At 30.0% G+C, this 23,995-nt stretch overlaps 3 protein-coding genes and 1 long non-coding RNA gene across 6 annotated transcripts; 3 read left to right on the top strand and 1 right to left on the bottom strand.

Annotated features, from left to right (window-relative positions):
- Positions 1–51: 51 nt before the first annotated feature.
- Positions 52–744, bottom strand: LOC128396438 (cyclin-dependent kinases regulatory subunit 1-like). The gene is made up of 2 exons (XM_053357024.1): positions 565–744; positions 52–477 (listed from the first exon to the last, which is right to left on the bottom strand). Exons 1-2 carry the CDS (start codon positions 621–623, stop codon positions 258–260), a joined length of 279 nt encoding a protein of 92 aa, XP_053212999.1. The 5' UTR covers positions 624–744; the 3' UTR covers positions 52–257.
- Positions 745–1,269: 525 nt separating this feature from the next.
- LOC128396426 (adhesion G protein-coupled receptor L4-like) lies at positions 1,270–7,446 on the top strand. Of its 2 annotated transcripts, none has more exons than XM_053357006.1 (9): positions 1,270–1,719; positions 2,399–2,488; positions 2,629–3,118; positions 3,192–3,251; positions 3,325–4,007; positions 4,470–5,047; positions 5,984–6,213; positions 6,283–6,604; positions 6,671–7,446. In XM_053357006.1, the coding sequence occupies exons 2-9, from the start codon at positions 2,428–2,430 to the stop codon at positions 6,971–6,973; spliced, it is 2,727 nt and encodes a 908-aa protein (XP_053212981.1). In that variant the 5' UTR covers positions 1,270–1,719; positions 2,399–2,427; the 3' UTR covers positions 6,974–7,446. The 2 variants fall into 2 exon arrangements, with proteins under 2 accessions (XP_053212981.1, XP_053212982.1); XM_053357007.1 differs by lacking the exon at positions 1,270–1,719 and adding an exon at positions 2,181–2,327.
- Positions 7,447–8,286: 840 nt separating this feature from the next.
- LOC128396427 (nuclear hormone receptor HR96-like) lies at positions 8,287–11,872 on the top strand. 2 transcript variants are annotated; one of them, XM_053357009.1, is made up of 4 exons: positions 8,287–9,007; positions 9,079–10,572; positions 11,093–11,286; positions 11,347–11,872. In XM_053357009.1, the coding sequence occupies exons 1-4, from the start codon at positions 8,840–8,842 to the stop codon at positions 11,558–11,560; spliced, it is 2,070 nt and encodes a 689-aa protein (XP_053212984.1). In that variant the 5' UTR covers positions 8,287–8,839; the 3' UTR covers positions 11,561–11,872. The 2 variants fall into 2 exon arrangements, with proteins under 2 accessions (XP_053212984.1, XP_053212983.1); XM_053357008.1 differs by having other exon boundaries at positions 8,289–9,007; positions 9,076–10,572; positions 11,347–11,871.
- A 6,601-nt stretch (positions 11,873–18,473) lies between these two features.
- LOC128396448 (uncharacterized) lies at positions 18,474–22,489 on the top strand. The gene is made up of 2 exons (XR_008326796.1): positions 18,474–20,167; positions 20,324–22,489. It is a non-coding gene; the product is annotated as an uncharacterized LOC128396448 (long non-coding RNA).
- Positions 22,490–23,995: the final 1,506 nt, after the last annotated feature.

Below are 23,995 nucleotides of genomic sequence, written 5' to 3' on the forward strand. Positions count from 1 at the left end.
CTCAACTCGTAAAATTTAAGCGTCATCAACGCGAAACAAAACAAACATTGATTAAGGCGGGAATATTTTAATGATGTTAGAGACCAGTTAGTGGAGATTTAGCCTTAAGGTTTGTGTTCAACAGTTTCCATTTTATACAGCGAATGTTTTTTTTTCAAATTTACATTTACTTTTCATTTGAAAAGTGAATAGAAAACGACGGAATGACAAGAGGTAATTAAAATATATTTTGACGGTTGACTTTTTTTGAAAAAAAATCATTGCTCAGCAGTCATTTCTGCTTTCAATTGATCAAATTGACTTGGAGGCTGACCTTTAATTGGCCTTCTAAATAGGATAATGTTAGGCTCAGGCTCATGTACCATGTAATGGACCCATCCTTGACTTTGCTGAATCCCAATTCCTCTCCATTCATCTTCCGACATCAAATGAGTTTTAGGAACAAGCTTTGCTACATCAGCGGGTAAAGTTACATGTCTTTTAAAGTCAAAATGGTTAAGGGAAGGAAGAAAGAAGAGAAAAGAGATGAGAGTTTGAAATTGTAAGAAAAACAAATCCACTTACCTGTATTCATACTTATCATCATAATATTTATCACTGTAATATATGTTTTTTTGTGGCATTTTGATACACAAATTAAACGAAAATTAATTCAACAAAATATGAATTAAATTCAAAATTAATCAAGAAAACAATTTGCTTTCACCAAACAACAAATATTTTCAAATTGAACGGTTTTAATGTGCATCCAGATGGCGCCACCGTCGCATATGATCACATCGATTGTTCAACTGAACCGCCAAATTCAAATTCCAAACTCCAAAATTATTCTTGTTAATTGTTTCCCATATTCACGGAATTGTCCTGATAAGAAGGAATTTATGGAGTTCGATGAAATCAACCAGTAAGTAAAAGTCTATGGTAAATTGTAAATTTTCTATTTTATTGCAATAGAGCAAAATGGTTAAAAATTTTAGTCTTGAAATACACAAAAGTTTCAGTTGAATGGACTGATTAATTGTTGACTGTTCTTAATATAAAGAATTTAATTTTAATTAATAATATTTCATGAAAATTGGACATCAATCCTTACAAACTAGACCTTATCGGGTGTAAGACGAAAAATAAATGACAATTGAAATCAATTAAACATCTAGATGGAGTTACTTTGATTTAATTAATAGAAATGCAATAAATATCTAGTGCCATCTACAGAGTAATTGGCGATAAGTTAAATCAGTGAAATTAATCAATTGATTAGAATCAAAATGTTGGCGCATGTAACCACTACAATAGAGATAAATAGTAACTCTCATTCTCGTTGATCAAATTTTCTATTATAACATTGTCAGTATTTAAAAGCTTTTTATCAAATTTGATTACTACAATTAACTATTTTATTTATCTTTTTGTTGTTAATGGTAATCGACTGCTACTAAACAATTAACTTTAATCCTATTTCACTTTGTCTCTCACTTCTTCTTCATGTGTCTTTGTGATCGGTGATGAGACAAATCAATTGAACAACGATAACAATATCATTCAATTGTAAACAATTTATCTTTGATTAACTTCAAGATGAACTTTTCAATCAATAATCTTAATCTATGTTTTTATATAAATTAAGTGTTAACTATTGTGATTATCTGAACAATAATAATATCAAAGGTCCTTTTGATTAAACATTTCGAAAGTTAACAATTTTAGTTCCAAATTAAGGTAAGTTGCTAATTTAGATTAATTTTCCTGCAATTTGACACCAACAGTTTAAACAAAAGACAAATATATTTAATCATCAACAATCAGCAGTAATTACCACAAATGATTAGATTAATTAAAATCATCAACGATAAATACTTTTGTTGTACAGTTTTGATCTTTTGATTGGAAGGTAATTAACCTCGAGTTAGAAATGGTCATTTCAATAGATTTACTCTACTGATAAAGTGACGATTGAAACGCCAATAAATAGATTGATCAATTGATAGGCAATCTAATCACACAATTAATGTTAAGTCTTAGTGTCAAAAAGCAGCAATTGAGAAAAACAATTCGTCTTGAAACTATTAATAAAATTTTATTGTAACTGTTGAGAAGTAAATTCGTCTGATTCATTCAAGATGATTAATTGTAACATTTATATTAAATCATCACTTGATTGTTACCTGATTTATTTTATCTTTTAATTTCAACTACATAAATGGAGATTTTATAAGCATTCGTTTGATGTTAAATTGTCACGAAAAAGCCTTAAAATGCTCAACTATCATTTTTACTATTTTTCTCTTTCAAGTATTATTATGTCTCCAAAAACGAGTATATTTTAGGCAGAGATAATTAGTAAGACTAATTAAAAGTTGACTGTAATCTTAATTATCTTTTTGTTCTTCCATTGTAGTTACAATAAGACATATTAAAATCCAGGTGATGGACTTATTCAAATCACTAGTGATCGTTTTGACTATTCTGGTACCAATTTCCTTACAGGGTAAGTGAAAGCGATTCCTTAAACCCTAAAGAAAACGAAAATAAAAATTTTTCTAATTACTCTATAATGGGACGAACAATCTTGATGGTACAAGTTAAAAATCAATCTAAAAATATTTTCTTTCTTCGCTTTTAATTCAGACGATAACATAAGTGACGAAGTAATCGAGCTTTTGCAAGAGAGATGCGAAGAAGCTTCGCTCCCTGGAAGTTCTGCTACTTGTGACCCTAAAAAAGGCCGAATTTACGTTTATGACCCAGAAATCAAAGGTTTTGATGAAGCTCGACGTTGGTGTCGACAAAAACTCGGAGGGTTACGATCGGCCGATCTAATCTCAATTGGAGCTTGTAACGAATGGGAGAAGATTCCTGATGTAATAAAGCCATTCATTGAAGCTAAAACTGAATCTGGTTCACATGATTGGATTTGGACACAAATTATTTCTGGACCCAGAATGACCAAGAACGATTCACTGCCGGAAGTTGTAATGGAAATGCTAAGTGGTAGTACATCAAACCCTTTAACAGATTTACAATCGAATTGCCTGAAAGACATTATCAAATCAAGCGATGAACCGAAGGAAGGAAACGTTTTAGTTTTGCTCGTTAATAGATTATCCATCACACCCAAGTAAGTCCAATTGCCCTTCTTTGATCTTGTCAATTCAGAGTCACTAGAATTTTGATTATTTTCCAAACTTCAGATTAGTTCACCGGAATCTTGAAGCCAAAGGTCACGCTTTATGTGAATATCGTTTCAAACCGTAAGTTGATTATTGGTAAAAAATTTCTGAAATCTAAATATGTGCATCATTTAATTGTTTTGTCTTTAACCAGAGGAATAATTGACATCCCCACAACGGTAATTGATCCCATTACTGAAAAACCAACCGAATCTCCAATTACTGAAGTTCCAGACCCAATTACAACTGTAGCAAAAGAAACGGAACAAAACCAAACGGATGTTAATCCTGAAGTCGAACCTAAAAACGTTGATGATTTTTTTGCCCAAATCAACGAAAACATCACTCACGATGAAGGAAGTTCACAAGATCTTACTCAGGCCATTTTGGATGATATTAAACAAGATAATTTTGTCCTGTCGACTTCTGACCATATTCTGAAAACTGTTGCGCTAACTGAAAAATTGGGTGCTAAAATCGACTCCGAATTAGATGCAATAAAAAACAAGACTGTTGCAACTGCCAAAAGAGTGACATTCACACAACAGCTTTGTACCATTTTGTCAGCATTGATGGAGACGAAGAATGAGCAATGTTGGAAAAATACGGAGACTGAAAAGACGCCCGTTTACGCGACGCAGATCATTTCGCAAACTGAGCAGTTTGGACTGAATTTAGCTTGTGAATTGGAGCAAAATTCATCTATTCCCATTGATGCCGATTCGATTCAAATGGAAGTGTTTGCCTTCGAGAACCATAGTTACATTAACCAAGAAGTGGCCTTTCCATCAAAACAAACGGCTTCATCACAAGTTGCACAGATCAAGTTTCCATCAGGTAAATATTTACACCCCACACTTAGTCAATTGTTTGACATCACAATTGGTAAATTAGTTTATTATATTTAACAGTGAGTTAATTGGATTAACTTGAGATTCGCGTTGCAATTGATCAACTATCATTTTATTACCTTGATCCTCACTAAAAGATAAACAAATGTTATCATGTTAACACATTAGTTTGCCTCTTTGGGTTTACAACAATTAACGCCGAGTTTATTTTATTTTATTTTATTGAGGTAATTTTCCTTCAGTTTAATCATTTCAATCATTTGGTAATAAAAGTTGAAAATTGCTTCAATTCTTTCTTAGGTAATTATTGTTACTTTACACAAATACCATCAGAGATCAGTCTTATGATAGTAAATTATCAAATCGATATCGTTTTCTAAATCAATGTAATACTTGAAGTTGAATTATTGAACAACAATTAACATTGATTTGGCTGATTTTTATCCAGGATTTGACCTCGACACTGTTACATCAGCATCAGCATGCGGTCGACCATCAGGCCTTGGAACAATAATCAAAAAGATTTCAAATTACATGAAACCACCAGAAGAAAAAGTCAACATTGTCTCCGATTTGGTTTCATTCAGTTTCGGAGAAAAAGTTGCCAATCTAAATGTCCAAGTCTCTTTGTCCCATAACATGTTGCGACACAGAGGTGACCTTGTTCAATGCGTTTTCTGGGATCAAGTTAATACAGTTTGGAACTCGACTGGATGTGTTTACGATCCGATTGCATCAACTCGACGAAAAACTGTTTGTCATTGTTCACATTTAACCAACTTCGCGATTCTTATGGACCTCTCTGGTCGACAGGAAGACGACCAAGTCAAATCTGTTCTAACTCTCGTTTTCTTAACTGCATCCGTTATATCGCTAATTTTAACCATCTTTTTCCTCATCACTTTACCTCCGGTTAAAAGCACTCCGATAACTAATAAGCGAGTAACTATAACAACAAATCTTTGTATTTGTCTTTTGATTACCGATTTTATCCTAATGTTTGGTGTTGAACACACAGAAAATATTGTGAGTAATTGATTTTTTAATTTCATCAAACGAAATTGATTGCGTTTAATTGCTTCCTCAATAATCAGCAAAAATATTGATGCTCATGTATTTTAAATTAGATTAATTGTTTATACAGGGCGTAAAACCAAATATCCGGACTTTTGACGCTTTACCATTTCTAGGCTATTTATAAGCTACGATTTTTTTCTTCGCGATTTAACAGAGAAAATGGGAAAGTTTTGTTGTGTCCTGGTTTGTGACTTTTTTTCTGAAAATATTTCTTTTTTGGCCTTTTTCGATTGCCTTGAAATCAAGTCCTAGTTAATTCCCGACGCCAGATTAGTATTTACGACAAAAAGTTCATCTCAATGTACTAGCTAGTCTAAAATCAGTGCCTATTTGTTTCATTCAGTAGCTTAATTGGCTTAATTATAAACTTATTAAACGACTAATGATGAAGATTAAATTGGCCTAAATACTATTAATAATTCAGAAAAAAGTTTTGCATCTAAATGTACCACTTTTCCGACTTTGAGAGGCCACTGTTCGGTAACGTCTCTATGGAAAAGTTCCAAACCAGGACACAACAAAACTTTCTCATTTTCTCTGTTGAATCGCGAAGAAAAAAATCGTAGCTTATAAATAGCTCAGAAATGGTAGAGCGTCAAAAGTCCGGATATTTGGTTGTTACGTCCTGTATATGAGTAAATTTCAAAAGGTGTAAATCCATTTCCTCGGAAATTAAATGAATCACTTATGTTTTCTTGATTGTTTACTCAACATCATCAGAAACTGTGTGAAACTGATAATTGATTTTACACTTTTCTCTTTACGTATATATAATTAGTAACATTAACGATCGATATTATATTGGATACTAACAATAACCATTGAGGAAGTAATTTATATTTTGATCGTTAAGTTTAGTTTTACAAATCTTTTTTTCTATTTCAGCTCTGGTGTCGAGTCATTTCAGCGACACTTTTTTATTTCCTAGCAGCAACATTTACATGGATGTCACTTGAGGGTTACCTTTTATACCAAATGATTGTTGTGGTTCCTCTAAACTTTGAATTTCGCAGTCGATGGCTCTACTTACTTGGCTATGGATTAGCACTAATCTGGTTGGGTGTTACTGTTGCAATTCTTGGTATTGAATGTTTTTACGACGACACAAGCTACTAGTAAGTTGGTCTGATTACAATTCGTAAACATTTGGTTCTAATCTTCCATTTATCTGAATCAATTTTTAGTTGTTGGATATCTAATCCTTTGTATCCATCACGAATCTGGTTCTTTGCTGGCCCAGTTGCTTTGATAATAGCGTCAAATATGATAATCTATGGAAAATCGATACAGATCGCGCTATTAAGTAATTTAAAGAAAAAGAGTTGGGCAGCAAGAGGAAATCGACCTGACCAGAATCGCCAAGATAACGGGCTAGTTCGTCGTTGGTTGAAAGGATCTTGTTCATTATTAATTTTACTTGGACTCACTTGGATAATTGGTTTTCTGTATTTCAATGAATGGGCAGATTGGATATCTTATCTATTTATAATAATCAACGGATCACAAGTGAGATTATCTTATCCTTAAAAGTAAACTCTAGTCAATTAATTAATTAACTCAATCTCTTTGTAGGGTATTTTCATATTTCTCTTCGAGATCGTTACGAATAGTAAAGCTCGACCAGCGATCATTAGAATGGTTTCCGGCAAATTCCCATCAACATACATCTCATCTCTTTCCTCGAAAACATCATCATCAAATCCAATTTCAACTTTATCCACAAGAAGTTCTAAACTTTTCAATCAGCAGAGTTTCACTGGGAAAAATTCTTCGAAAGGAACTACAACCACAACCACAACACCAACTTCTCCCATTTCTATAAGTTCACGAAAAAAAACGGCTGAAAATAAACCTGTTGTTATGGAACTAAAATGATCCATAAATTCATGTATTAATACTAAATTAACTTTGTGATTATACTTTTCATCGAATGTAACCAAAAAATATCGATCTCTTCCTCTCAGAATGTTACTGTACTTCCATGTCTTGCACTCATAGCATTTTATGGAAACTTCCATCCACCTTCCACATAGAATTTCTCTTTTCATTCAATGTAATTCTTTTAATTATTATTTTTATATAAATTATCATCAAATGTCCACATAAATGATAAAAAGTCTATTCTGTTGTTCAATATCTACAGTCGTTTTTCTCTTAGTAGAAAAGGTCTAGATGTTAGTTTTCGAAGCACAACTGTGGCCAGCAAAGGTCGAATAATTCGCATTGATGGAATGGAAAGTCGAAAGATGAGTTGCTATGAATTGACAGATATCGAAATACATCTCTAATTGTCGTCAATTCTACTTGTAAATAATGATTAAGAGTAAATTAAATATCGTAGCAAGAAACAGCCGTTCTTCATTTTGTTACTATGTGTCTCTAGTAAATGTTGACAGTATTAATAGTTATAATCTAATCAGACAATCTACATGGAAATTAATCTAAAGGTAATAAGCTCCATAAAACAGAAAAAAGTTAACGAAACATGATTGACACATAGAAACTGAAGAAACTTTTTCTTCTGATTCTTGTATCGATAATTACAGGGAAACCTGAAAGTTGCGAGAAATTAATTCCGAACGTTTAATTCTAATCACAAAATTCACTTCGTGCTAGCAATTGAACTTATATTAATAGTTGATATTGACTGAGTATCAACAAGAGAGCATAGAGTTCAGGAATGTAATTAGGTTAAATTTGATGAAATCCCATCAGATGATTCACTTGATTTAGAGTTTAGACAAGTTAAATTGTTAATTCAAAATCAGCTTATCAACTCATTAATCAAATTTATCACCCATATTAATAGATCAAAGTTGACTTATCATTGAGATAATCAATTGTACTCACAGTTCGTTTCACTACTTTGAGTACAATTGTTGACAGATTGACTTGCATGCAATTCAATATGATTCTTTGATTAGAATTGAAAATAATTAAACATCTTGGTAAAGAGATCGACTGTTTCATATGGTTAAAGTTTATGTAACTAATGTATTAATATAAATTGTAATGTGATGAAAAGTTTTATGCAACTTTATCATTTGTTTGAATACAAAATGAATTCAATTAGTATTAATTGTAAAGGACAAATGAATCTGGAAAAAGGATACAAAGTTTCAAAGGTGCTGAAGATTGATGAATTAATTGATTAGGTAAGACAAAGGAAACAAAGTTAACCATATTAATTAGATGATGATTAATAACAGAATAGTGAAATTGGAACGCCCTGTATCGTTGAGTAACAATTATATACGTTTTAATTACACAAACGAAACATGCGTACCATTTGATATTCTCACCATATTTAATCAAGATAATTAACCAATGATGATAAACTTTTTTTGTCCTTAATACACTGAGCACTCAACTAATTAGTGTCCTGTTTATATTTATAGTGATAGTTATTTACTTAAACTTATTGCTATTTCTTGTAATTAGTGAACTCACCTTAATCCATGGTATCAGTGTTTATATTCAATTGTTGAACATTCACCTAGATCACTAGATCAGTTTAGTTTGATCGAGGATTTTACAAGAAATATTTTATAGCTTCATCCATTTATTATATCAATTGACTTGTTAATTTCTAATTGTTACACAGCAACAAAAACTGCGGAAAGTCAAACTGTTCCATTGACAGTCTTGGGTTCATCAAGGTTACTTTAATCATCTTGATTAAGTTCGTTCTTTGTTGAACTTTTCTTCTTTGGATCTTTTCATTTGGCATCAACCATTTTCATGATGGTTCCTGACACAGCCTCATTGCGTTCGTACGTGCCCTCTTCTAGACCCGACAAACCAATTTCGTGCCTTGTATGTTCAGACAAATCTTTTGGAAATAATTTTGGTGCCATAACCTGTGAATCTTGTAAGGCCTTTTTCAGGAGAACGGCAAATGAACGTGATGTAAGTACCTTTGTAATGCACTTTTAGTCTTCGGTACTCTTTTAATCCTTTAACTGTTTCCCTACTAGAAGCTGGCTTGTCCATTCAACGATAACTGTGAAATTACGATCGCAACTCGCAAACATTGTCGCAAATGTAGACTAGAGAAATGTTTTGCTGTTGGAATGATAAAAGAATGGATTCAATCTGAAGAGCAGTTGAAAATTCGACGAGCGATTTTAAAAGAACGTAAACTTCGACGAGAAATGGGTACAAGTGGACAATCGACTAAAAGGTTCAAAACAAACCCACCGATTGGAACAGGAGGTGGAAGTGGTGCCACAAACAGTGTCGGAGGAAGTTCAATTAGTGGAAATAGTAATAGTAGTTCCAACGCTGGAACTAATCATGAAAGGCGAAGCTCAAATTGGCCAAGCACTAATGTTAATGGACAGAGTTTAGATGGATCAAGGGTCAATAGACAATGGCAATCAACTACTTCAACTTCAGTAAACATAAATACAAATGATAAACCGATTGATAATAATAATAGGCAATCAGTGGCTCAATTTTTTCATAAGATTTCTGATCAGAACTTTTTTGCTCATCTTGTGAAGGCAAATGAAACTCCTACAAGAAGTTCGATCTCACGTAATTCAGCTCAATCAAGTCCATTACAAAGATCATCTGTTATCACTTTTACAGGTAAATCATCAGCTTCGTCATCTCCTTCTCTCTCAATTACTTCATCTCCAGAGCGATCAAGTCAAGATGTTTGTGCTTTAGACAGCAAAGGTGCTAATGATGTATCAATGAAAGTTAATTCGTTGACTATCAACAGTTATGATCCAGATTGTTTGCCAGTTTACCAGAATTTAGTCAAGAAGCAACAACCAAAACCATTGTGTTCACATGTAACATTATCTTCATCTTCATCAGCCTCATCATCAACAACTACCAAACCAATATCACCATTCTCAGTCAACACACCAGAAATAGCACCAATTAAAAAATCAACAGAACCACCACTTTTATCATCATCATCGTCGTCAATTCAAAATCAAATGAAAACACCTGAACCAAGTCTATGTAAACAAATGAAATACTGGGTAACTGAAGAGATTGATAAAAAAATTGATAACTTTGTAAAACCAACTACTTCAACCTTACCATCTACATCCACCTCATCATCATTATCATCTTCACAATCGGAATCATCTAAAGCAGTTAGTTTGAATGTTTTCCATCATATAATTGACTCTTATTTCACTCGAATCAACATGAGAAACGAAAAGCACATGGCAACATTAGCGCTGAACTCAATGGAAGAGACTCGACTAATAGAACTTACCTTGGCCTATGGAGTTTTTAACGAACCTTTGGCTTGTCCAACTACTACTGCAGAAAGTTTGATTGATGATTGTTACAATGTTTCGGTCGGTTATTTACTCTCCATGACCAAGAAGTTAACCGCATACGCTGAGCTTCCCGTCGAAGATCAAATGAATTTAATTCGAGGTACTTATGCCGATATATTGGCGATGAGAGGCATCTTCTTATTTGATGTAGAAAATTTACTTTGGCCGGTAAGTAAACTAGTGAAGTTCAATTGTTCAAATGATTATCTTGATTACGGGATAACAAAGAAACAAAAGTGATTAAAATCATCAACCAGAAATCCCATGATAACAAATCACTGATAAGCTTTATCGAAATCACTTGACTTTTTTACCTTTTTTGCTCTTTCTCCATCTTTCGATTGCAATTATTAATACTTAACCATAGAAACTAGTGCAATTATGAACGCCATCTATTACCTGTTAGAGATTATTCAGAGTGAAGGAGCTCATTAATCTTTGTGGTGAGCCAATTTTACAATGGCAAATTATCTCTCATTAAATTATGGAATGAGCATGAAAAACATGAACAATTGAGTTATATCTTATATTAACAGTAGATTTTGATAATTGAATAGCTAATATTAAAAATTAAGGTCTTCAAATCTTTGTATTCAACTGCGAAAGTTCAAACTTCGATCAAACTTAGAGCGAACTTGTGAGCAAATTCATCATAATAATAATACATGTAATTTATTGAAAATTATAGATAAAAGGAACCAAAATGACAGTTAAATTCGAAGACATAGAGCGATTTGACAAATCGTTTTACGAGGATTATCTTGAGTTTGCGAGAACTCTTAGTCCAATTTGGAGAAACAATGTAATCATCAACCAACTCATTATTGTTATAATGCTGTTCAATTGTAACCTACCAAATCTCAAGTCACCGGAGGCAATAAGGTAATGATAGTCTATTTTTAAGAAAAATTCTTTAATCTTTTCGTTCATTATTTTCAATAGATTGGAGTACTGTGCTTACATTTATTTACTTCAACGTTATTTGGAATCAAGTCTTAATTTTAGTGATCAACCAAAGGAAACTCTTTGCCATATTCTTGGTAAAATTAACCGAATGCAGTCAATCAATGGCAATTTAGTTCGACTATCAATCAAAGATCAACCTCTAGCTGATATTAAAATTGTCGGTTCATCTTCACTTCTTACTCCAGATTGAGAAATTAAAATGCTGATCAAATAAAATTAGCGCCATTTTCTACTGATTTAATTGTTAATCGGATTAAAAATTATAGATAGATCATTTGTTCCATTCCAAATAACCTATTCAATATTTTATATAATTATGTTGAAATAAATAATGTATAAATCGATGCTAAATCCAAATTAGACTGTTTATGAGTTATGTTTATGACTCTTCAGATTTGTGAATGAGCTTTCATCAAAATCTATTAAATTAATAAAATAGAAAAAAATAAAAACCTGCACTATGCTGTAGTTACTCATAAATAAAATGACTATCTGCGAAAGCTACAATGTTTATTTTAGCAATTATTGTTTTAAAGAATATTACATAAATAACTGGTAAATATAGAATACTAATTAATAAAATAAAATATTCATGAGAAGAATCAAGCGGACGATTTTTCATTCAAAATTAGCATTTTAAATAAAATAGTGAAGAGAACAACATGAAATAATTGATTTACTGTATGATTATTTATAACCTGAATTATTTTTTTTATTTTGGCTTTAAAATTTCTCAATTTGATAAAAATAATGAATTTTATTGTTCATAATTGAGATGATGTTTAGATCTGAGATTTCATCAATATTATGATTATATAATTAATATATCAATAACAACAAATATTTCTCAAAATTTACTCATTAATCATCATATTCCATCATAACTAAACACGGGATTGTTTGTTTTTTCCTCAATATTTCTCATATCAAATCTTAACCGTGTTTGATTTCAACAAAGACACGAATTTTATCGAATTTGTCTAAAAATAAGTAATAATCCAAGAATAATGCAACGGCTTTCTCCTTTTGGCTATCTATAATTTTTATATACAAATATATTGACAATAAGATGACGCTTCGTGAGAACATTAATTGTTTATTTTAATGTGAAAACATTATAGAGATAAAGATATAGATATAAATAACTGGCAGGAAATGGAATCAATAAAATATTTATAAATAAAATTCAAACGGAAGATTTTGTAATTTTTTACACATTCTAGATTTTCCTCAACTTTATTTTGTTGAGTTTTTCAAGGATGAAGCTACTTAATTGCTTGCAGTAGCAATAATGAAAAGTATAATTAATTTATAATATTATATTCATCGGAAATTTCTGACGATGAACGATGAGACTCACCGTTTCTTTACCTATTCTCATCAGATGAGATCACAAATAAACTTTATTAATATCTGAAAGTAAAATTTACTCAAAAGCTCCACAATGAAGTTATCCAAGTGAGATTAAAGACTACAGTACAAACATGTGACATGAAGACATTAGAGATGAAATAATTTGAATGAATGACAAAATTTCTTCTCATCATCTCAAGCACAGCAACATCGTGCTCTAATCCATCGACGAACTTGTGAATCTTGGTTCAAACAGGAGAGTCATTTTTTCCTGATTGGTGGAGAAAAAAGACTTCAGCATCATACTTAGTAAAAAGCATCAATTTCTCTCATGATATAATTCTCGTGGATTATCAATCCAATATTCTTTCTTCGGTAGATTTTTCAAAAATGAATTATTTAGTTCGATGTAACCAGAGACGAAATAAAATTTCATAAATCTTTTATTGGCTAGATAAATGTTTCATTAATTAAATACACTCCATAATCATGGTTTTTCATTCAGAAAAATCAGTTGAAATTCCAATAATGATAAGTAAAACAAATTGGATTCATCGGAAATTTATCCTGAAAGAACAGGTAAAGAAACGATGAGATCATAAATGAACTTGATTGATATCTTCAAGTCAAATTTACTCAAAAGCTCTACGATGAAGTTATACAATTGAGATAAAAGTCTTCAGTATCTCAAGATTGTAGAGAATCAAAAAATTATGAATAGCAGAAACAATGGAGTTTAGTTTTGTCAATAATTTGGTTCGGTTAATCTCATGTCTCGTTAAATCATTTGAAAGGTCGCAATCAATTTAGTTAGTATTCTAATGCTTATTAATCATATGCACATTAAATCATCAATATACAGTAAGTGACGATCAATGATGTTCATCCAGAAAAAGATAAAGTCATAATTAGTCTTATATTAATAATATGAAGCCGAAACTCTTAACGAGATGATTGTTATTGATTCCATTTCAAAATGCATCTCATCTCAATAAATCACCAATAATTTTCTTCGAACAGAAATTTCTGCTAAAACTTTTGTCATTCCTCGTAAAGGGTGTTTGTTAGATCAATAGGTAAACGATAGTATCTTGATCTCTTGCGAGCAATTATCCAGATGAAATTGTCTCCAATTTTATATCCAAAATCAATAGATAATCTTAAAGTTCATAAAACGGATCCAAAGTAAAATAATCGTGAAATATTCCACCTAAAACTTTCTTAAATCTTGAGTTAACATGAAACCTTTGAACTATTAAAAGTCTTTCGCGACTTTAGCTGAAATGTAACTGTTGTAATCTCTTTTTTAAGTCTATGTAGACATTACTTTCGTCTTATTTTATCAGTTAAATCAAAATTATCTAAGGACAAAAATGTCTTGAGAAACTCAAAAACACTATGACTGACCATCAAAAGACTACTATCAATATTACTTTGTATCGTTTCTTTACTCCTTCGAACAGTATTTGCATTCGTCAGAGAGGATCTTTTTCATAAAAACTAATGAATTTTTTGCGTCCATGATAAGATTTTCAGAATTTTCATTCATTGATGAGGCTTTTTCTTGCTGGAGTTTTGTATTTTTTTGACAAGTATAAAAACAAGTTGTAAAAATCTTCTTCGTTGTATTTCTTGTCTCTTCTAATACAAGAAATGGTACAAATTCTAAGAGACATTACGAGGTTTGAGTTATATTATATTTCAACATGATAATATTTTTAAGTCTCTCTAGTTTAGATCTACCAGTTATAAACTGCACAAAAGTTCGAGTTTTAATAGTAAATATCATGGTAAATGAGAATCAGTATTAATCACGTTGCTTTTGTTTCATTTTCTTTTATTCATCTTTCGTAGATTTTGAATTTGAAATTTACTGAGGTTTCAACTCACCTTAGTTTTCTTGCATTGAATTCAGCTCTCGAAGCTTTGACTAAATCTAAAGATACTATCATCTAGTCATTTGCAAATCATCAATCAAATATGGAAAAGATAAACTTGGAGTTCAATTGGAATCAATCAAAATGCTTAAAAACAGACTAAATCTCAAGACACACATAATTAATTAACTTTAAGTGTACAGATTATGTGGTTTCAACTAATTTTAATCTAATTTGATAGTAAATTTGATTGTGGTTTAACAATTAGATCTAATCGTATGTTTCTCTGTTTTCAAAGATTATTACTAAAAACCACATAAAAGTTTAGTTTCAATGGCGAAAAAGAGATTTTTAATTCAAGTATTGAAATGTAAAGACAAATTTGGACTCGGAAAAAGTTTCTAATTGGTTTAGCCTTTGATTAAGCTTTCATTTTGTATTTCGAGTTTAATTCAGTCATAACTTTGAACGGAAAATAGTCAAAGATAACTTTGTACTTTAATAAAATTAATTGAATAATATTGAACAAATCGAATCAGTACTATGGCTCTATTCATATTGGGACGGGAACGATCAACAGCTTAAGAAATTTCTTCATGAAACAAAAGTAAAATTAATTCAACTGATTATTAATCTTTATTGTTACTTTTCTCATCAAATTAATCTTTGGTTTTAACTTTTCAAATACTTTAATCCATTTCAAAATAGCTCCTAATTGATGCGAGTATAACATCATTAATTTTACCTTCAACAATAAATCATCTTCATTTGATAATTTAAAGCCTAAATTGTAAACTCTATAGCAAAAATTAAACTTACGAGAGACAAGAGAAAAGTAAATGTTTTTTGGCTAAAGTTTTAGCGGCAGAGCGGGACTGTCTTAGATTGAGTTCAGAACTGAAAAATCACCAAAATTTCGTTGATTTGTAAATTAGATCGGAAGAAATTCGACAGAAACATATGTAAAACTATTATATTGATTTTAGCCATTGTGATCATGATAATCTTCAAGATGCAACATCGAATGACAGCAAAATCGATATCACATTATGAAGATAACAATAACTTGTTCAAAGGATAGAATCATATGTAATGTATTCCATCAATAGTAGAATTTGTTAACAGGGTAACATAATTTAAGAGATGGACAATCTTTTAATGGATCTTTTCGTTTACTATGTAGCATCCAGATAGAAGATACAATTTACTAGAACTTTCAATCACAGTAATCACATAGAATGACGGTTTATTCACTTAAAACAGTGACGATTTTTCTTCACGTTAAAATCCTTTTTAAACTCTCCGCTATTTTCGATTTTTTCAAAAAATTTTTGTTTTTTTTCACAAGTACAAAAAGAAGTTAGAATTTCTCGAAAAAAATATTCACCGTGTTATTGTAGCTTTTGTGTTAAGATAAGATCATCACGAGTAAATTGTCCAGATGGATATGCATGTACAGAACGAAAGTTTTAAATTTTCTTCAATTCAAGTTAAGTTAAGTTTAATGTTCTCAATTTTTTTAGCGATGTCGATATAATTGTGAGCAAATATAACAAAGAGACTAAGAATGGAATGAGAAATAAGAAATTTTAATTATTGATATAATGAGGTTAAACTGGTTTGACAAACATCAATTCTGCATTCTAACCTGAATATCAATACAATGTTATGTTCAAAGAATATATCAGTGAATTGAATCAACTTCACTATATTAATATTCCAAATCAACTTACGATAGACAGACACGAGAATATACTTTAAGGAGAAACTAAGCTCTAAATGGCGTTCATATTATCATTCGAGCTTTTTATCTATGTGACTGTCGATTATTTTATTTTTGTCTTTGTATTTTAACCAGAAAAGAAATAATCATCTAGTCATTTCGTCTTTAAATATAATCTCATCTTTATCAATTCTATTTATTTACAACTTAAGTTCAATAACATTGTCATTGAATGTAAAAAAGGATTTGAATGTGAAAGAAAATCCTCATTCTGCTATGTGAATCAACCGTCATCTCCTCTATTAGCTAAATTCATCCAAAAATCATCCGAAAACATTAAGATCGTTTGCTCCACCAAACGAAAAAAGACGAGGTGAAAATATGAATTTAGAATTATTTGGAAGATGATTAAGTTTCTTATCGTTATTATTATTAACTTATGTAAATTAACTGTTTTTATCAATCAAACAAATTTTCTTATCTGAATAGATTGAACAAAATCAACGAACCTTCAAGTGTATCGTCATTACAATAGCTTAATCGTCTTATTTTCAGCTCTCTCACTCATTTGAGTTTGCGAGATCAAAAAAGTTAATTGTCAATTTATCTTTATCAAATTTGTTATCTGCTTAGTGAATTATAATTATCAATACAACTTAAATCAAGGCTCATGATTAAACATCATTTACTTTTAAGTTCTTTTCGATTTGTTGTAATTAAGTTTCATTTCAGCCATTCAAGCTTTGCTTTTAATATAATTTTCCATCAAATTAATACTTTGCTTCTAAAAGTAAAATAGTAGAAATTATTATTATTAATATAATATCTTATACTCTAACTATAATTAGCACTCTAGACGAAAGAGTGAATTAAGATCAGTTAATTTTTACAATAGTATTCGAGTTCGAATGATCCAAGAATAACGTATATTCAGATTCAGCATTATCACCAGATCTTCACATGTAAGCGAATAAATTTTCATTTACTCATTAATTAGATAAAACTTTTACATTCATTCAATAACTCATAATTCATCATTAAGAAAAATGTTAAATTATGTATATTTATTATTAATTCTTGTTGATTTTGTTTCTTCTCGCTGATAAATTCAAGCGATCAAAAGTGGGCTTTTTATTTTCAATTTAGAATGGAAATCGAATAACTTGAGCTTTATTAATTTATGGTAGAATGAGATTATTAGAGTACTTTCATTTCTTGAATTTCATATTATCAACATTATTATAATCTGGATGATATTTCTATTAAGTCGAGCCGAAGCTTTCCAAGTTTTGAATATTTTCAATGGAAGAGAATATGCATTGACTGAATTTTTCGAAAAAACGTCCAAAAATGAAATCGATTGAATTTTTCTAGACTACAGAGTGAGAATCTTTTTCATTGAAACTTGATGAATATTTTATTATTAATACTATTAATAGTTCGTGATTAATGAGAGTAGATTCACTTATAAAAAGTTTTAACCACTAGACATAATGCTTGCCCTAATATATCGATCGGATTGTCCAGGAATTTTTTTTATCTAAAGTGGAAATTGATGATTGTCGAAAAATTTTTTCTGATGATTGTACAAACGAAAAAAGAAGACAAATTCAATAGTAATTTGTGCCTTAATTGAAATTAAACATGGTTAAGATGTGATATGAGAAATAATGAGGAAAAAAAATTCAATCTCGTGCTTATAGAGAATCATTGATTTGTTTGACATTTCGTTGTCGGATTAATGACTAGATGGCAATTTCTTTTTCTAAGAAAAGATATCTGATAGCCTCAGAGATTAATCTTACAATAAAACTTTTCGTATGTTGGAAGGATTGAAAAAACTTTTGCTTTATAAACTATACTGATCGATTGAATTTAGATTAAAATTAGCAGACAAGGATATCCACAGTTCCGTTTCTATTGAAGTGAAGATGTACTATGAAATCGTGTTTGAATGAATTTACTTTACTTACAAGAGCTCTTACAGTTTTTATTTTACCGAAATGTCACAGCAATTATCGTGCCATAACTGCGTCATAAGTAGGTTAGTCTACATGTCGAGATAAACTAAAAGATGTTTTAAACTAAGAAAACTTATGAAAAGTGATTATGTGAAACTTCAACTTTATCAATTTATATAGTAAAGGTTTTTTTGATAATCTTCTATTGAATAAATTGTATCAGAAAATCGAGATTTTAAATGAGAGGTAATAGTGAGAACCGTCTTGATCTGTTTGCATAAAATCAATCGACACTTAATAGTTCAAAGGTTTCATGTTAACTCGAGATTTAAGAAAGTTTTAGGTGGAATATTTCGCGATTATTTTACTTTGGATCCGTTTTATGAACTTTAAGATTATCTATTGACTTTGGTAATAAAATTGGAGACAATTTCATCTGGATAATTGCTCGCAAGAGATCAAGATACTATCGTTTACCTATTGATCTAACAAACACCCTTTACGAGGAATGACAAAAGTTTTAGCAGAAATTTCTGTTCGAAGAAAATTATTGGTGATTTATTGAGATGAGATGCATTTTGAAATGGAATTAATAACAATCATCTCGTTAAGAGTTTCGGCTTCATATTATTAATATAAGACTAATTATGACTTTATCTTTTTCTGGATGAACATCATTGATCGTCACTTACTGTATATTGATGATTTAATGTGCATATGATTAATAAGCATTAGAATACTAACTAAATTTATTGCGACCGTTCAAGTGATTTATCGAGACACGAGATTAACCGAACCAAATTATTGACAAAACTAAACTCCATTTGTTTCTGCTATTCATAATTTTTTGATTCTCTACAATCTTGAGATACTGAAGACTTTTATCTCAATTGTATAACTTCATCGTAGAGCTTTTGAGTAAATTTGACCTGAAGATATCAATCAAGTTCATTTATGATCTCATCGTTTCTTTACCTGTTCTTTCATGATAAATTTCCAATGAATCCAATTTATTTTACTTATCATTATTGGAATTTCAACTGATTTTTCTGAATGAAAAACCATGATTATGGAGTGTATTTAATTAATGAAACATTTATCTAGCCAATAAAAGATTTATGAAATTGTATTTCGTCTCTGGTTACATCGAACTAAATAATTCATTTTTGAAAAATCTACCGAAGAAAGAATATTGGATTGATAATCCACGAGAATTATATCATGAGAGAAATTGATGCTTTTTACTAAGTATGAAAATGTCTTTGGATTTTTCGGTGCTTTTCAAAGACGTTTTCAATAACTTTTGTAGAAAAATTGAGTAGCCAAAGTGAGAAATTCGTTATTGAAATTAAACATGGTTAAGATGTGATATGAGAAATAATGAGGAAAAAAACAAATCAATCCCGTTTTTAAAGATAATGTTTTATATGTTTTACCAAAATGTCACAGGAGTTATTGTGCCATAAATGTATCATAACTAGGTTAGTCTACATGTCGAGATAAACAAAAAGATGTTTAAAAATTGTTACGACAAGTGATTATGTGAAACTTCAACTTTATCAATTAATTTTATAGTAAAAGTTTTTTTAATAATCTTCTATTGAATAAATTTTATCAGAAAAGCGAGATTTTAAATGAGAGGTAACAGTGAGAATCGCCTTGATCTGTTTGAATGAAATTAATAAGATATGCAAATATAACCGAAACTAAGAAAACGGTAATCTACAAACACTTCGAAAAGATAATTACAATAATAGATAAGTTCATCTCGAACATTCGGAAGGCAGTTAATCTATTCAACTTTTTGAAAAACTGTACCCAAGAAAGAAAATTGGTTTGATAATCCACGAGAATCATATCATAAGAAATTGATGCTTTTTACTGTAAGTACGAAAATGACATTGGATTTACTTTTCTTTTTTGAAGTTAAGATTTACTATGGAAATTTTTTAGTCTTTACTTTCCCTATTATCCTGATTAAATTTAATTTTAATATAATTTATGTTCTTTTCTGTCTCATTCATCGTTTAATTAATAAGTTGATTGACAAAGTTTCAGATCGAATGAATTAGTTTTGGGACATAAGATGTTTTTGCGGTTACAACTGGTGCGTGGGAAATGTAATCTTTCATTTTAGGCTTCTAATAGTATTGAGGCTACGAAACTGGCAAGATATGTTGGAATTGGTATCAGTGTATTTTTTTAATCGAAAAAGAGCAATACGAATCACCAAGGTACAAGGGATCGTTCCCGTCCCAATATGAATAGAGTCATAGTACTGATTCGATTTGTTCAATATTATTCAATTAATTTTATTAAAGTACAAAGTTATCTTTGACTATTTTCCGTTCAAAGTTATGACTGAATTAAACTCGAAATACAAAATGAAAGATTAATCAAAGGCTAAACCAATTAGAAACTTTTTCCGAGTCCAAATTTGTCTTTACATTTCAATACTTGAATTAAAAATCTCTTTTTCGCCATTGAAACTAAACTTTTATGTGGTTTTTAGTAATAATCTTTGAAAACAGAGAAACATACGATTAGATCTAATTGTTAAACCACAATCAAATTTACTATCAAATTAGATTAAAATTAGTTGAAACCACATAATCTGTACACTTAAAGTTAATTAATTATGTGTGTCTTGAGATTTAGTCTGTTTTTAAGCATTTTGATTGATTCCAATTGAACTCCAAGTTTATCTTTTCCATATTTGATTGATGATTTGCAAATGACTAGATGATAGTATCTTTAGATTTAGTCAAAGCTTCGAGAGCTGAATTCAATGCAAGAAAACTAAGGTGAGTTGAAACCTCAGTAAATTTCAAATTCAAAATCTACGAAAGATGAATAAAAGAAAATGAAACAAAAGCAACGTGATTAATACTGATTCTCATTTACCATGATATTTACTATTAAAACTCGAACTTTTGTGCAGTTTATAACTGGTAGATCTAAACTAGAGAGACTTAAAAATATTATCATGTTGAAATATAATATAACTCAAACCTCGTAATGTCTCTTAGAATTTGTACCATTTCTTGTATTAGAAGAGACAAGAAATACAACGAAGAAGATTTTTACAACTTGTTTTTATACTTGTCAAAAAAATACAAAACTCCAGCAAGAAAAAGCCTCATCAATGAATGAAAATCTTATCATGGACGCAAAAAATTCATTAGTTTTTATGAAAAAGATCCTCTCTTACGAATGCAAATACTGTTCGAAGGAGTAAAGAAACGATACAAAGTAATATTGATAGTAGTCTTTTGATGGTCAGTCATAGTGTTTTTGATTTTCTCAAGACATTTTTGTCCTTAGATAATTTTGATTTAACTGATAAAATAAGACGAAAGTAATGTCTACATAGACTTAAAAAAGAGATTACAACAGTTACATTTCAGCTAAAGTCGCGAAAGACTTTTAATAGTTCAAAGGTTTCATGTTAACTCAAGATTTAAGAAAGTTTTAGGTGGAATATTTCACGATTATTTTACTTTGGATCCGTTTTATGAACTTTAAGATTATCTATTGATTTTGGTAATAAAATTGGAGACAATTTCATCTGGATAATTGCTCGCAAGAGATCAAGATACTATCGTTTACCTATTGATCTAACAAACACCCTTTACGAGGAATGACAAAAGTTTTAGCAGAAATTTCTGTTCGGAGAAAATTATTGGTGATTTATTGAGATGAGATGCATTTTGAACAATCTACGGAAGATGAATAAAAGAAAATCTAACAAAAGCCACGTGATTAATATTGATGCTCATTTACCATGATATTAACTATTGAAACTTGAAATTTTGTACAATTTTAAACTGGAGGATCAGGTTAGGTAAGCTAGTGCGACTTAAAAATATTATTATGGGAAAACATATTAATACAGCCATGAAAAATTATTGTCCAATGAATTGGTCACAATCACTGATGGATTTAAAAATCAATTGAGACTCATTTTTCACGGCTGGATAACTTGAACATGGTAATATCTCTTATACTGTGACAAGAAATACAATGAGGAAGATTTTTACGATTTTATTTTTTCGTAGTCAATCCAATGTTTTGTCTTCAGCTAATTTTTATTGAATTAAATATGACGAAAGGCAATGTCCACATAGTGATAATTTATTAATGAGCATTAGAATATTAACTAAACTGATAGCTTTTAAGTGATGCAACGAGAAATGAGATTAACCGAATCAAATTATTGGCAAAACCAAGTCATTTATGATCTAAGCGTTTCTTACCTGTTCTTAAAATTTCTCAAATAAATGATAAACTTTCGACAAATCAAATCAATTATACTCGAGATTTTTTGAATGTAAAACTATTTCTGAAAGAAAAACCATAATTATGGGTTGCATTTGATATATGAAACATTTATCTAACCAATAAAAGATTTATGAAGAATTCGTCTCTAGTTACATCGAACTAAATAATTGAGTTTGTGAAAAATCTTAAAATGGGAACTTTCTACATAATTTTCTTATTATTAATATATTTTATCTCTGTGTTTTCTCTTCATTTGATAACTTCAATCAATTAGCTAATTTTATCTTTGAAAAAAACTAAATAAAACGTTAGAAGTTAAAAGTTACGTAGAATCTAGAATATAAATGGAAAATATTACGATACCTTCCGCTTAAATTTTTCTCACGAGTATTTTATTGCTTCCATTTCCTATCATTTATTTATTTTATATATTATAATACCAAAAATTCAAATAAACAAACAATATTTTTACGAATTGTCATTTTTTCAATATATTTGTAGACAAAAATTAGTAAGTATTATTTTCTGTATATTTTAATTAGGTAAAGTCTAACGAAGATTGACATAGTTTCAATGGGCCTATTTTACCTAAGTTTAAGAAAAACTTACATTTACAAATAGAAAAGACCCAAAATTGCAAAAACTTTACCATTATTTTTTTGCATTTATGATTTTCTGATTTTAATTGCCTGTTATTCATATCGGTATCCTGAAAAAAGCAAATATCCAAATAAATTATTAATCATAGCTCTCAATAATCGTCTTTTTTAATATTTTTGTACGTTACAATTAATTACAACTGCAACGTGAGTTTAAAAGTTTTTTCCTATTTAATAGATTTTTCTCAAGTTCTTAAGTTTATTTTTGAATTTGATAAACAAAAGATGTAGTTGGGTATCAAATCGTTTTCTGGCCTTTGGTTCTCTTGTATGAAAGCTGGTAAGGTATATTCATTCATATTAGCTCATTCATCGTTTAATTAATAAGTTGATTGACAAAGTTTCAGATCGAATGAATTAGTTTTGGGACATAAGATGTTTTTGCGGTTACAACTGGTGCGTGGGAAATGTAATCTTTCATTTTAGGCTTCTAATAGTATTGAGGCTACGAAACTGGCAAGATATGTTGGAATTGGTATCAGTGTATTTTTTTTAATCAAAAAAGAGCAATACGAATCACCAGGTACAATGTTTTTTCTATGAACAAAATGTTTGATATTTTCCCTTCATTGTGCTGAGAAATTAAAAACTTGACAAATTTTGTCAAGTTGAAATACTAATTGACAATAAGTAATTGAATTAATAGTTTATTCTGTTTATCTTAATGAATCAGCAAAGATTCATGAACATATGATTTTGTTATTTTGGTTCATGTTAGGAATTGACTTGAGAAGAAATTTAAATTAATTAACAAAATATCGAAAATTAGTA

The sequence above is a fragment of the Panonychus citri genome, unplaced genomic scaffold (assembly GCF_014898815.1).
Source record: "Panonychus citri isolate SS breed McGregor unplaced genomic scaffold, ASM1489881v1 Contig00144, whole genome shotgun sequence".
Classification (NCBI taxonomy): domain Eukaryota; kingdom Metazoa; phylum Arthropoda; class Arachnida; order Trombidiformes; family Tetranychidae; genus Panonychus; species Panonychus citri.

Bases quoted from the DNA above. Each gene is read 5' to 3' on its own strand.
- LOC128396438 (XM_053357024.1), bottom strand. From the start codon at position 623: ATGCCACAAAAAAACATATATTACAGTGATAAATATTATGATGATAAG. The intron at 478-564 runs GTAAGTGGATTT...TGACTTTAAAAG, and splicing joins GATGATAAGTATGAATACAG to ACATGTAACTTTACCCGCTG.
- LOC128396426 (XM_053357006.1), top strand. From the start codon at position 2,428: ATGGACTTATTCAAATCACTAGTGATCGTTTTGACTATTCTGGTACCA. The intron at 2,489-2,628 runs GTAAGTGAAAGC...CTTTTAATTCAG, and splicing joins GGTACCAATTTCCTTACAGG to ACGATAACATAAGTGACGAA. The intron at 3,252-3,324 runs GTAAGTTGATTA...GTCTTTAACCAG, and splicing joins TGTGAATATCGTTTCAAACC to AGGAATAATTGACATCCCCA.
- LOC128396427 (XM_053357008.1), top strand. From the start codon at position 8,840: ATGATGGTTCCTGACACAGCCTCATTGCGTTCGTACGTGCCCTCTTCT. The intron at 9,008-9,075 runs GTAAGTACCTTT...TTTCCCTACTAG, and splicing joins GAACGGCAAATGAACGTGAT to AAGCTGGCTTGTCCATTCAA. The intron at 11,287-11,346 runs GTAATGATAGTC...TATTTTCAATAG, and splicing joins AAGTCACCGGAGGCAATAAG to ATTGGAGTACTGTGCTTACA.